Here is a 14,136-nt window from a genome sequence, read left to right as displayed (position 1 = left end):
ATCTTAGAGTGGAGCAGTGGGGATCGGATGGGAGAAGAAACACCAAATGAGGAAAGTAGTGGAAAGTTTAAAGAAGTTCAAAGAAGAGGGTGGAAGAAGCAGATATTTAGGAAGCTGTGAAAAGATTCTGGAGTTGGTAATATTGGAGCAGGAAGTCCAGTCTAGAGGGATGGACATTTCCTGTAGAAAAAGCATTACTTAACTTTCACTAGAGATAGCTGGGGTTTCAGGGAAGGAAGTTTGGTTTTGAGAAGGAAGGAGGAGCTGAGATAACCTTCCATTTTTGACTGACGGCACCAAATTAATATGGATGATACAAATAGTCTTGGGGAACAAGAGCATCACAGACATACCCACATATACACATTGTCTTAGCTTTGGGCATTTATAAATTGGTTTGTTTCGTTCAGCATTCTATATGAACTTTTAATTCAATTCAACAAATATTGACTGACTTTATGTTTCATGTTAGGTACTGTGTTGGGCCCTGGAATGGAGCCAGAGGATCAAAAGATAATAGATTATTTTGTCTTTAGAAAGCCTTTCCCTTCCTTATTTGGTATGGATCAGGCTGCCATATGACCAAGCTTATTAGTACTGTGGAGATAACAAAGTCTATGAGGCTTAGAGTGAGCACTTCAGGGCATCTTTTTGGAGTCTTGCAGATCATATCCATCTCAATATCAAAAATAACTGACTTGGTGTCAGCACATGAGACTCATTTTTAATGTAAAAAAAATGCAGTCATTGGAAGTATGGAGTATGGGATTTAATTCACGGGCTTAGTGATGTCCTGTGTAGATGGCCCCAAATATCTTAATCAAATACAGGATGTTTAAAGTTTAAGATTCCTAAGACTTTGTCATAATTTTTAGAGCTGGAGGGGCCCCTTCCTTTGTATTCCCACAGTCTCTCGGGTGTATTTCTTCCTAGCATTCAAACCATAGTAATTTTAATTCTTTGTGTGTCTTTACCATTAAACCATGAGGGCTTTGAAGTTAGCCACTGGGTCTAGTTCATTCCCTTTCTTTACTTTTAGACAGCACATGGGCAGGAGTAAGAAGTTCAATGAATGTTTATTGAACTTATTAAACTTTCAAAAATATATCTTCTGCCCCTTCATTTTGCAGAATGGGGAAATTAAGGCTTAGAAAGTAGAATCACTTGTGCAAGTTCAAATAGGAAAGCAACAATAGAGTCAGGAATAAATCCTACTTTATTTTGATTGCTTAACATTTTTGTGGCTGTTTTCTCCTCCTGACCAACTTGGTTTGCTAACTAATTAGCTAGAAGTTGGAAGCATTTACAAGTTCTGGAAATGTAAACCTTTGTTATGAAAACCAATGACCGTGCAAACGGAGCCCTTGTATTATAGTAGATTTATTTTTTAGGTCCCTCTACTTCCTCATAAGCCAGGAGTCAATAATGCCCCCAGTGAAAGGTTCTGTTTTCCTCTAAGAAAACACACACACATGCACACACGCACACAAGCATGCACACACACACACACACACACACAAGTACATGACTCAAAGCTAAGCGGCTGAAAAAGTATTTTTGGGGTGAAATTTTAGCATTTAACTGTGTCCTAGAAGGTCAGGGGTGCAAGGATTCCAAAGGATTTTCATTAAGTTCCTCCCTTCTTCGTGTTGATGTGTAATGGGGATAGGAAACCCACCTTAGAGGGTGATTTTGAGCATTAACTGGAGGAATAGAGTAGTTTCATCACAAAGTGACTCTATCACCTTGAACCAGCCAGCTAGCCTCTCTGGGCCACTGTATCTGCATCTGTAAGTGGATAGATTAGATGATTTGCAGACAGTCTTGTGAAGCTGGAACATTTTACGATTCTCCTCCCTTGGGATCTAATTGGACTCTGGATGGAGTGTTGCAAGGGCTGAGACGTAAGGAAAGAGTGATCCTGCACTGACACAATGCTGGCTTCTGCAGCTTTGCAAGGGCTCCCTGTTTGATGTCAGCCTTTTATCAGAGCATGTTTGTGCTCTATCCAGGGTTTGCCTGGCCATTGCACCAGTCCCCATTCTGTTCCTCAGGGTTCTGGGAAAGAGCCAGTGGAGACTCACAGGCAGGATTTCTTCCCAAGAGCTGCCTGGATGGTGAAATTCACAAAGTCCAGAGAGATTTCCTGTTTTGTTTTGTTTTCCACAAGCCCAAGCGCCTATCCATTACAAAAACCACATACAACATGTGCGTGCACGCACACACACACACACACACACATACACACATACACACACGCAAAAACAAAAACACATACACACACAAGACAGGATGTTCCCTCTCCATTGCTGGAGCCCAACGCAATCTTACCATCTGTGTCACTTTTCCTGGATTTCACCATTATGGTAATTAAGACCTTAGTACTGGCTGGAGATGTTGCTGAATCTTAAGCTCTGTGCAGTTGTACACATTCGTTTCACTAAGGGGGAACCTACAAATGAGGGAGAAAATGTCCGGCATTCAGCATAACCTCATGCCATACCATCTGGTTTCTGTCCTCAAGAGAGTATCTCCCTCTGGTGCTGGTAGGAGAAGGGACTTTGTTCCCAGCATAGATTCTGGCACATAGTAGGAACAGAGTTCTTATTGTGTGTTTAACTCTGTCTCAGACACTTTATATGCAAACATTTCATGGAATATGCTTATACCAAAAATAAATGTCTAAAGTTTGAATTTAATTGAGTACGCTATATTTTTTATTTACTGAATCTGGCCACCATACTTGACTTAACCCAGTGCTCTGAATGGTTGAAAGTAAAAGACCTGTACTTGGGAAAAACAGAGATCTTGTCTGGTATGATGCTTCCACCATTTTCTTGCTGTGTGATCTTGGGAAAATTGCTTCACTACTCTGATTCCTATTTTCCTCATCTGTAAATGAGGCTCATATTTGTCTCTCAGGACTTTTAAGGAGATTATATTTTTTTAAATTCACTTAAAGTACTTTGAACTGCCTAACTGGGTGCCACATGGTCATTAGATTTACTATAATTCTTTTTCATTTCTGTGGGTTCTATACTTTTCTCAGGTGAAATTAGATAATGTGTTCATCCCCAGGAGGAGATATGTGTAAGAACATGTGGTATGAATAATTGGAATCTTCTTGTCAAAACCTCTGGGAGAAATGTGATGGAGACTTATTCAATAACATTCTTGATACACGCATTGTACTTCTTGATCTGCATCCTGGGTAGTTACAAAGGGAGACCCCAGACCACATTAGACAAACAATCTGCACTTGAGTCTCCTGAATAATGCAAGATGGAAAAAGTGACATCTGGGTTATCAGGTGTCCTCAGCGATAGATAGAATACAACTTTCATTGAAAAAGGACACAAAAAGTGAAAAATACAGAAGAAAATGAAAGAAAGTACAAAGAACTGGCAAAATTCATACCTGGCAAGGAGATCCATGTTCTCTGGAATTCTTTAACAAGAGCTTTAAGGAGAGCTGTCACAAATTCTGAGTATAGGATTCAATGAATAACATGATATATTCAATACTGTATTATAAAATAGGCTTTGTGTTAAATATTTCTGCCCAACTGTAGGCTAAGGTAAATGTTTTGAGAAGTTTAAGGTAGGCCTAGCTAAGCTATGGTGTTCAGTAGGTTAGGCATGTGAAGTGCATTTTCAACTTATGTTGGGTTTATCAGGCCATAATCTCATGGAAAGCCAAGGAGCATCTGTAATTAGACAGCGTGTGCTTTCTATGCTGTTATGGTCATAACACACTACACTCTTGAGAGAGAGACAGCGCCTAGCCATCCAAAGACTAGTGCCACTCCGTGGCCAAACAGCCACCTGCCACCTGTTGAGCACTGTGGTTCACTCACCTGCTTTGGTCCTCTTTCTTTCAGTGGACAATGCTAAGACTTTCCTCTCATTGTCCTAGCTATACCACTGTTAGGATGATGAGGCCAAACACTGCTTTGCCAATATCTGTGATGCCCAGTTTCTGTGTTCCTATGAATACCTGGGAAATACACCTCACCTAGTGAAAGAAAGTCAGGATGGGTTTCCCAGAGAATGAGATGTTTCATTTGAGACCAAAAGAGTGAGTTGGAGTACAAGAAGGGGAATATTCCTGGAAGAGGACAGGATATTAAAAAAAAAAGACAGTGAAGAATATTGGAAAATTAAACAGAACATTTATCATCATTTAGAACAAAGGTCAGCAAAACATGGCCATCAGACCCCAAATGGCCTGCGGCTTATCTTTGTAATTAAAATTTTATTGGAACACAGCTATGTCTGTTTATTTAAATTATTGTCTATATCATTGTTAAGCTATAAAGGCAGGGTTAAGTAATTGTGGCAGAGACCACCTGGCCATAAGCTGAATGTATTTATTTTGTGGCCCTTAATAGAAACAGTTTGTTGTCTCCTATTTAGACAGAAACTCACCGTGGGTGGAAATGTTAGTGGTTGCATGAGAGTGGATAGTATTGTGTCAAAAAAGGTCAGAAGAGTGGTGAGAGATGAGACTGGGGAGGTGACCAGGAGCTAGAACAAGGAGTTGAGACTGAATCTTGAGTTCTGTGGGAGGCTTCTGTAGGGCTTGAAGCAAGGCAGTGACTTTGGTGGGAGGCATTGGAGCAAGGTATTTTAGAGGGCAAGTCCTGGAGTCAGACTGCCTGGCAGGATCCAAGCTCTGTCCCATGCCAGCTGTGAACTTCAAGCAAGTTCCTTACTTCCTGTGTGCCTCAGTGTTCCAGTTTGTCTGGTGGGAAATGATCATGGTATCTCTCATGTGGGGTTACTGTGAAGGGGGAATAAGTTAATGTAGATGGAGTTTCAGGATCAGGGAAGGTTCTCTCAGTGGATCCTGTAGGATGGTGTCTCCATGATCATTCTGGCCCCTGGATAAGGAATTGCTTAGGAAGGGAGAATCTTGTGGTAGAATACTAGAGATTTAAGTAAAGAGGGCGTCCTGGGCCTAGGAAGACTGCTCCGAATCCCTCGAAGCTGCCATCACGGCCATGGGCACCTTGACCTTAGTCTCTGCACCATCGTCATTATCATCTCTTCTGTCATCCTTTCTTCCAGGCTTTCAAGAGTGCACTGATGAGTTCCTACTGGTGCTCAGGGAAAGGGGACGTGATCGATGACTGGTGCAGGTGTGACCTCAGTGCCTTTGATGCCAGTGGGCTCCCCAGCTGCAGCCCCCTTCCGCAGCCGGTGTACGTATGTATGGCCCCTCTTCCTTTGGCCACTCCTTTCCTGGACTCACTCTGACCTAGACAGCCTGGGATATCTTGGCTCTGTTCCCAGGTGCCTAACCAGATCCTTGAAGTCCTCAGGGATCTTGGGAAAGAAGGGACCTTTGGCAGAATGGAGGCATGGTACAGGGGTAGATGCTGATATCTAAGTGCATGTTATTTCTCTTTCTCTCTCTCTCTCTCTTTTTTTTTTGGTATTGGATATGGAACCTGGGGACACTTTATTGCTGAGCTACATCTCAGTCCTTTTTATTATTTTAGTTTTGAGACAAAGTCTTTCTGAGTTGCTAAGGACCTCACTAAGCTGCTGAGGCCAGTCACAAACTTGTGATCCTCCTGCCTCTGCCTCCCTAGTCTATCAGATTACAGACATGCACCACCACACCCGGCAGTGTGTGCTGTTTTAAATGAAGCTATTTAGACCATAATTCCTTTCTTCACTCAGCTACTCAGCAAAGGTTTGCTGGGCCACTGACGACTGTTTTGTAGTACTACTGTTTTGTCAGTTCCTATTTTGAGCACGGGGCTACTGAGATAAAGAAAATGTGGAACCTCTCCTAAGGAACTTCATTTTATTAATTTGTTCATCATATAATTTTGAATACCTGCTTTGTGCTGGGTACTGGGGAAAAAACACATCAATGGACAAGAGAGGCACAGTCTGTACATTTGTGGAGGGAGCATTTTTAGTGGAGGAGACAGATACCAAAGGAAAATATGATTTATTTAGAAATTTAAGTAAGAAAACACAAAGAGAGTAATGGGGGAGTAATGGGGGTATACTTTAAGTGGAAGGGAGGAGGAATAGACAGCAAAACCTCTCTGAAGAGGCCTGAATTATAGTAGGGGTCAACCTGGCTGTTAACAGGTAGCAAGAATCACCGTTTAGGCAGAAGGAATGGTGTATGTGAAGGCCCTGACACAGGAACTTCACCCGGGGAAGCAGAAGCAGGTCATCCTGATTGGAAGAGGATGATTACAAATTCGTGTGAAAAACAACGAAGTGGGTGGGAGCCCATAACATGAAGCAGAGTCCCATGATGCACTTCTGCAGGATGAGAAGAATCATATTCCAAGACAGTCCTTGAAGAGATGGTGTGAGATGGTGTGAAAAAGAAAGAATCTGGGCTGGGGAGGAGCAAGGTTACCATTATGATCCTGTCTCCAACTTGCTGTGTGAATTTGTGCAAGACATTTCCCCTTTTGGGGGCCTTATTTCCCCCATTTTGTGAAATGAGGGAATTATAGACTTTATTATCTCCAAGGATCAATCCAGTTATAACCTTCAGTCATTTTTTTATTGCTTTACTAGAGGATTCATTCCAGGATTCAGGCTCTTTTTGAGAGAATTTTAAGTACTAAGTCTCCTTTTGAGAGACTTAAGGATATTGGACAGTTGACCAAGACATTGTGGAATTGAAGGGAATGGCAGAAAGATTGAAAGCTCCCAGGTTTGAAGTCACTGCTAATTTATTAGAAAATGAGCATCACTGAGAATATATTTAAATAAATGGAAAACTAATCCATTTTCTTTGAGCAAAATACAGTATTCATGGATTAATTTGTTGAATTCCACATGGATCTTAAAATGCAGCTCATTGTATCCCTTTCATGGATGAGAAAATAGAGACCTCAAGAAGTGAAATAATTTGTCTAGGGCAGTGCAAGGTTTTGGTGGTGGATAGAATGAGGATCTGAATCTAAGCTGAAACTTTTGCTTCATCTGGACACATGCGGACTCTTGGACCCCAGCTAATGTTGGCTAGAAAACAAGCAACCTTTCCTGTCATTTCCTGTAGGCTGCGGCTGTCCCCAACAGTGGAGCCCTCCAGCACTGTGGTCTCCTTGGAGTGGGTGGATGTTCAGCCAGCTATTGGGACCAAGGTCTCCGACTATATTCTGCAGCACAAGAAAGTGGATGAATACACAGACACTGATCTTTATACAGGTAAGTTTGTGATTTCCCATTTCATTGGAATAGTATGACAATGAAGGGAAACTTGATTTTCTAATGTCTTTGGGGACTTGGTATGATTTGGCTTGGGAAAGCATTAAGAAATTTCCTTGTTTGCTGATTTTTCTGTTGCCCATCGATATATGATTTGTTTTGTATGATTTTGAACAAGGTAAGATAGCAAGTAGTCATTGGAAAGTGTTTCCCTGGGTAGGACCTTCAAAAACATATATGAAAAGGACTAGTTGATTCTGAAGAGGATTGGCCTTTCTTTTTTGGGGAAGGCTTATAGGTCTCATGTTTCAAAACTTTGGTCTGTAAATATATTATTCAAAGATATTCAAAGAATAATATGATGGTTCTTCATGAAATGTACTTTGAGAAAGTAAGAATTAGAAATGATCTGAGTATGCAGGATCATTTACAAAACATGGCTTTTCAGAAGTCTGTATTTGCTTGTAACTCAGAATGTTTCCTCTGAGTTCTTCTAAATTCCTGACACTGACAAGAAACTAAGCATTCACCTGTGATCTGTATTGGAGGCTTATATTTCCTGCTCTCTGTTGCAACTTCCATTGAGTAATTATTCTTTTCCAGCCAGAAAACTTTAATTGAGAATGTGCTTCTCTGCCAGGACCTGAACTAAGTACTTTGTTCAGTGTCTCTCTGAGTCCTCTCAACTTTAAGAGGCTTGGTGCTTATTGAGCCCATTTTAAGGATCAAGAAACTGAGACTTACCCAAGGTTGTCCATCTAGAAATATCTCCTTAACTTCACAGTTTTAATCCTGAACCATGACTGGGTTATTAAAAGAATTAAAAAGTATTCTTGCTTTATTCATTGCCCAGTTAGAATATAAGCACAAGGAGGAAAAAATGACTTGTCTGGTTTAAACCAGGTTGAATTCCCAACACCTACATCAACTCTGGCATTCAAATATTTGTTGAATGAATGAATAATGAATGAGTGAAAGAACCTTCCTTTATTGTTTCCTTTTCTTTTTGTCGCTCTGCACCTTTTGTTTTTTTTCAATCTTTCTCACTTTCCTCTCTGAGCTATTTTTGCTTTGCTTTCTCTGAAATTGAGAAGAAACTACTACAGTGAAGCTGTGGGTATGAGATAGGTCATAAAGGTGCAGGTTACGGAGGATGTACGAAGCCACATTGGCTAGTGTTGGGATACTGGGATGGATGTGGCCTGTTTGATGATGTTGACTGGAGGGGTAGAGTGGGCCGGAGGAGGTGTCACTTTCTCTGAGGAGCTAGTCGTGGAACAATCATTGGGCAACCTGTTTTGCTTCCTTAGTTTTTTCTATCTTTCGATTCCATGTATGTGTTGCTTGTGTGTTTATTCAAGACTATGTGAGCATGTGCATGTGTAAGTTTAAGGTATGTGTATTTGTGTTCATTGGCTTGCACTTTTATTTTTATGTGGTTGAGATTTGCCAGTATCTGTGAATGGGTGAGTGTGTATTTTGTGTGTGTGTGTGTGTGTGTGTGTGTGTGTCTACCTGTGTAAAATGCTATTTTATAATAGCAGATACTTGTAGACCACAGATACCAAGAGACAGGAAAGTTATCTGATAGTGGGGTTTATACATGTAGATGTTCTACATCTCTATAGCATGCTTCTCTTTTCAGAATTAAAAAACAACAATAACAAAAAAAAAACTAAAAAAAAAGAGAGAGAGGGAGAGGGATACCTGGGCCAAATGGTGGTTCCATTCCCAGTTTTCCAAGGAATCTCCATACTGCTTTCCATATTGGCTGCACCAATTTGCAGTCCCACAAGCAATGTGTGAATATGCCTTTTCCCCCACATCCTCAAGCCTGATAATTTTTGACTGAATGTCAGACATTGTGATTTCTGCCTTATTGGATGTTAGATATTTTTTAATTCCTAAAACTAATTTTGTACCCCATTTTAGGAGACAGGTAAGTTACCTTGCAGTTTGAACTTGCTTTTAAGATTTGTTATGTGAAACTGGAGAAATGTGCAGTTGAGGGTTAAAGATTCCATATTACTGAAGGGAGATCTTTCTATGTATTTTACACAATAGCCCATGAATTAAGAGGTTTTTCCAGTATGGCTTATAGTGGCAGGAACTGTCACTGGTCCTTGTATAAGCACTGGGCATGGTCCCTTCTAATCCTCTTGGATTGGTAGTTTTTTTATATCCATGTATCAATAAGTAGTTTTCTTATATCCATGCTGAATATTGAAGGAAAATCCTTCAGAGTTCTCTTCACATATTTTTCTTTTTTAAAAATTTTTATTATTGGTTGTTCAAAACATTACATAGTTCTTGATATAACATATTTCACACTTTGATTCAAGTGGGTTATAAACTCCCATTTATACCCCGTATACAGATTGCAGAATCACATCAGTTACACATCCATTGATTTACATATTGCCATACTAGTGTCTGTTGTATTCTGCTGCCTTTCCTATCCTCTACTATCCCCCTCCCCTCCCCTCCCCTCTTCTCTCTCTACCCCCTCTACTGTAATTCATTTCTCCCCCTTATATTTTTTTCCCTTTCCCCTCACTTCCTCTTGTATGTAATTTTGTATAACCCTGAGGGTCTCCTTCCATTTCCATGCAATTTCCCTTCTCTCTCCCTTTCCCTCCCACCTCTCACCCCTGTTTAATGTTAATCTTCTTCTCATGCTCTTCGTCCCTACTCTGTTCTTAGTTACTCTCCTTATATCAAAGAAGACATTTGGCATTTGTTTTTTAGGGATTGGCTAGCTTCACTTAGCATAATCTGCTCTAATGCCATCCATTTCCCTGCAAATTCTATGATTTTGTCACTTTTTAATGCAGAGTAATACTCCATTGTGTATAAATGCCACATTTTTTTTTATCCATTCGTCTATTGAAGGGCATCTGGGTTGGTTCCACAGTCTTGCTATTGTGAATTGTGTTGCTATGAACATTGATGTAGCAGTGTCCCTGTAGTATGCTCTTTTTAGGTCTTTAGGGAATAGACGGAGAAGGGGAATAGCTGGGTCAAATGGTGGTTCCATTCCCAGCTTTCCAAGAAATCTCCATACTGCTTTCCAAATTGGCTGCACCAATTTGCAGTCCCACCAGCAATGTACAAGTGTACCCTTTTCCCCACATCCTCGCCAGCACTTGTTGTTGTTTGACTTCCTAATGGCTGCCAATCTTACTGGAGTGAGATGGTATCTTAGGGTGGTTTTGATTTGCATTTCTCTGACTGCTAGAGATGGTGAGCATTTTTTCATGTACTTGTTGATTGATTGTATGTCCTCCTCTGAGAAGTGTCTGTTCAGGTCCTTGGCCCATTTGTTGATTGGGTTATTTGTTATCTTATTGTCTAATTTTTTGAGTTCTCTGTATACTCTGGATATTAGGGCTCTATCTGAAGTGTGAGGAGTAAAGATTTGTTCCCAGGATGTAGGCTTCCTATTTACCTCTCTTATTGTTTCTTTTGCTGAGAAAAAACTTTTTAGTTTGAGTAAGTCCCATTTGTTGATTCTAGTTATTAACTCTTGTGCTATGGGTGTCCTATTGAGGAATTTGGAGCCCAACCCCACTGTATGTAGATCGTAGCCAACTTTTTCTCTATCAGATGCCATGTCTCTGATTTGATATCAAGCTCCTTGATCCATTTTGAGTTAACTTTTGTGCATGGCAAGAGAAAGGGATTCAGTTTCATTTTGTTGCATATGGATTTCCAGTTTTCCCAGCACCATTTGTTGAAGATGCTATCCTTCCTCCATTGCATGCTTGTAGCCCCTTTATCAAACATAAGATAGTTGTAGTTTTGTGGATTGGTTTCTGTGTCCTCTATTCTGTACCATTGGTCCACCCGCCTGTTTTGGTACCAGTACCATGCTGTTTTTGTTACTATTGCTCTGTAGTATAGTTTGAATTCTGGTATCCATATACCGCCTGATTCACACTTCCTGCTTAGCATTGTTTTTGCTATTCTAGGTCTTTTATTTTTCCATATGAATTTCATGATTGCTTTCTCTATTTCTACAAGAAATGCCATTGGGATTTTGATTGGCATTGCATTAAACCTATAGAGAACTTTTGGTAATATCACCATTTTGATGATGTTAGTTCTGCCTCTCCATGAACAGGGTATATTTTTCCATCTTCTAAGATCTTCTTCTATTTCTCTCTTTAGGGTTCTGTAGTTTTCATTGTATAAGTCTTTCACCTCTTTTGTTAGGTTGATTCCCAAGTATTTTATTTTTTTTTTTGAGGATATTGTGAATGGAGTGGTTGTCCTCATTTCCATTTCAGAGGATTTGTTGCTAATATACAGGAATGCCTTTGATTTTTGCATGTTGATTTTATATCCTGCCACTTTGCTGAATTCATTTATTAGCTCTAATAGTTTCTTTGTAGACCCTTTTGGGTCTGCTAGGTATAGAATCATGTCATCTGCAAATAGTGATAATTTAAGTTCTTCTTTTCCTATTTTTATGCAGTTAGTTTCTTTCGTCTGTCTAATTGCTCTGGCCAGTGTTTCGAGAACTATGTTGAACAGAAGTGGTGAGAGAGGGCATCCCTGTCTTGTTCCAGATTTGAGAGGGAATGCCTTCAATTTTTCTCCATTCAGAATGATGCTAGCCTGAGGCTTAGCATAGATTGCTTTTACAATATTGAGGTATGTTCCTGTTATCCCTAGTTTTTCTAGAGTTTTGAACATAAAGGGATGCTGTACTTTGTCAAATGCTTTTTCTGCATCTATCGAGATGATCGTATGGTTCTTATCTTTAAGTCTATTGATGTGGTGAATAACATTTATTGATTTCCATATATTGAACCAGCCTTGCATCCCAGGGATGAATCCCACTTGATCATGGTGCACAATTTTTTTGATATGTTTTTGTATCTGATTTGCCAGAATTTTATTGAGGATTTTTGCATCTAGGTTCATTAGAGATATTGGTCTGTAGTTTTCTTTCTTTGAAGTGTCTTTGTCTGGTTTAGGAATCAGGGTGATGTTGGCTTTGTAGAATGAATTTGGAAGTTCTCCCTCTTTTTCTATTTCCTGAAATAGTTTGAAAAGTATTGGTATTAGTTCTTCTTTAAAGGTTTTGTAAAACTTTGCTGTATTCCCATCCGGTCCTGGGCTTTTCTTAGTTGGTAGTCTTTTGATGGTTTCTTCTATTTCCTCAATTGATATTGGTCTGTTTAGGTTGTCTATATCCTCCTGACTCAATCTGGGCAGATCATATGACTTAAGAAATTTATCGATGGCTTCACTATCTTCTATTTTATTGGAGTATAAGGATTCAAAATAATTTCTGATTATCTTCTGTATTTCTGAAGTGTCTGTTGTGATATTGCCTTTTTCATCCTGTATGCTAGTAATTTGAGTTCTCTCTCTTCTTCTCTTCGTTAGCATGGCTAAGGGTCTGTCGATTTTATTTATTTTTTCAAAAAACTAACTTTTAGTTTTGTCAATTTTTTCAATTGTTTCTTTTGTTTCGATTTCATTAATTTCAGCTCTGATTTTAATTATTTCTTGCCTTCTACTTCTTTTGCTGTTGTTTTGCTCTTCTTTTTCTAGGATTTTGAGATGAAGTATGAGATCATTTATTTGTTGGTTTTTTCTTTTTTTAAGGAATGAACTCCAAGCAATGAATTTTCCTCTTAGAACTGCTTTCAATGTGTCCCATAGATTCCGATATGTTGTGTCTGTGTTTTCATTTATCTCTAAGACTTTTTTAATTTCCTCCTTGATGTCTTCTATAACCCATTGATCATTCAGTAACCTATTGTTCATTCTCCAAGTGATGCATGATTTTTCCTTCCTTCTTTTATCGTTTATTTTCAGTTTCATTCCATTATGATCAGATAAGATGCAGGGTATTATCTCTACTCCTTTATATTGTCTAAGAGTTGCCCTGTGACATAAGATATGATCTATTTTTGAGAAGGATCCATGTGCTGCTGAGAAAAAGTGTAACTGCTTGATGTTGGGTGGTATATTCTATATATGTCAATTAAGTCTAGGTTATTAATTGTGTTATTGAGTTCTATAGTTTCCTTATTCAACTTTTGTTTGGAAGATCTGTCCAGTGGTGAGAGAGGTGTGTTGAAGTCTCCCATGATTATTGTATGGTGGTCTGTTAGACTCTTGAACTTGAGAAGAGTTTGTTTGATGAACATAGCTGCACCATTGTTTGGGGCATATATATTTATGATTGTTATGTCTTGTTGGTGTATGGTTCCCTTGAGCAGTATGTAGTGTCCCTCTTTATCCCTTTTGATTAACTTTGGCTTGAAATCTATTTTATTTGATATGAGTATGGACACTCCTGCTTGTTTCCAAAGTCCATATGAGATATGATTTTTCCCAACCTTTCACCTTCAGTCTATATATGTCTTTTCCTATCAAATGCGTCTCCTGTAAGCAGCATATTGTTGAGTCTTGTTTTGTGATCCATTCTACTAGCCTGTGTCTCTTAATTGGTGAGTTTAAGCCATTAACATTTAGGGTTATTATTGAGATATGGGTTGTTCTTCCAGCCATATTTTATTATTTATGTTACTAAACATGATTGGTTTTCCTCTTTGATTATTCCCCCCCCTTTATTGTACTACCTCCCACTGTTGGTTTTCATTGTTATTTTCCATTTCCTCTTCCTGTAATGTTTTGCCGAGGATGTTATGAAGAGATGGTTTTCTAGCTGCAAATTCCTTTAACTTTTGTTTATCGTGGAAGGTTTTAATTTCATCTTCCATCCTGAAGCTTAATTTCGCTGGATACACAATTCTTGGTTGCAACCCATTTTCTTTCAGTGTTTGAAATATGTTATTCCAGGATCTTCTAGCTTTCAGAGTCTGTGTTGAAAGATCAGCTGTTATCCTGATTGGTTTACCCCTAAATGTAATCTGCTTCCTTTCTCTTGTAGCTTTAACAATTCTCTCATTATTCTGTATGTTGG

General features: G+C 39.2%; 1 protein-coding gene across 6 annotated transcripts in view; it reads left to right on the top strand.

The window, feature by feature from the left end:
* Positions 1-14,136, top strand: part of Astn2 (astrotactin 2) — an 833,116-nt gene that overhangs the window by 679,192 nt on the left and 139,788 nt on the right. For 5 of the 6 annotated variants that reach the window (XM_026393328.2, XM_026393327.2, XM_026393326.2 and 2 more), the window contains 2 exons: positions 5,070-5,203; positions 7,042-7,190. In XM_026393328.2, coding sequence (XP_026249113.1) covers positions 5,070-5,203; positions 7,042-7,190 — 283 coding nt within the window. Of the gene's footprint in view, positions 1-5,069; positions 5,204-7,041; positions 7,195-11,960; positions 11,977-14,136 lie in introns of those variants that run through there. The other variant, XM_077797971.1, reaches the window with a different exon arrangement.

The sequence above is a fragment of the Urocitellus parryii genome, chromosome 4, assembly GCF_045843805.1.
Source record: "Urocitellus parryii isolate mUroPar1 chromosome 4, mUroPar1.hap1, whole genome shotgun sequence".
Lineage (NCBI taxonomy): Eukaryota > Metazoa > Chordata > Mammalia > Rodentia > Sciuridae > Urocitellus > Urocitellus parryii.
This window is presented reverse-complemented; position numbering and strand designations above follow the sequence as displayed.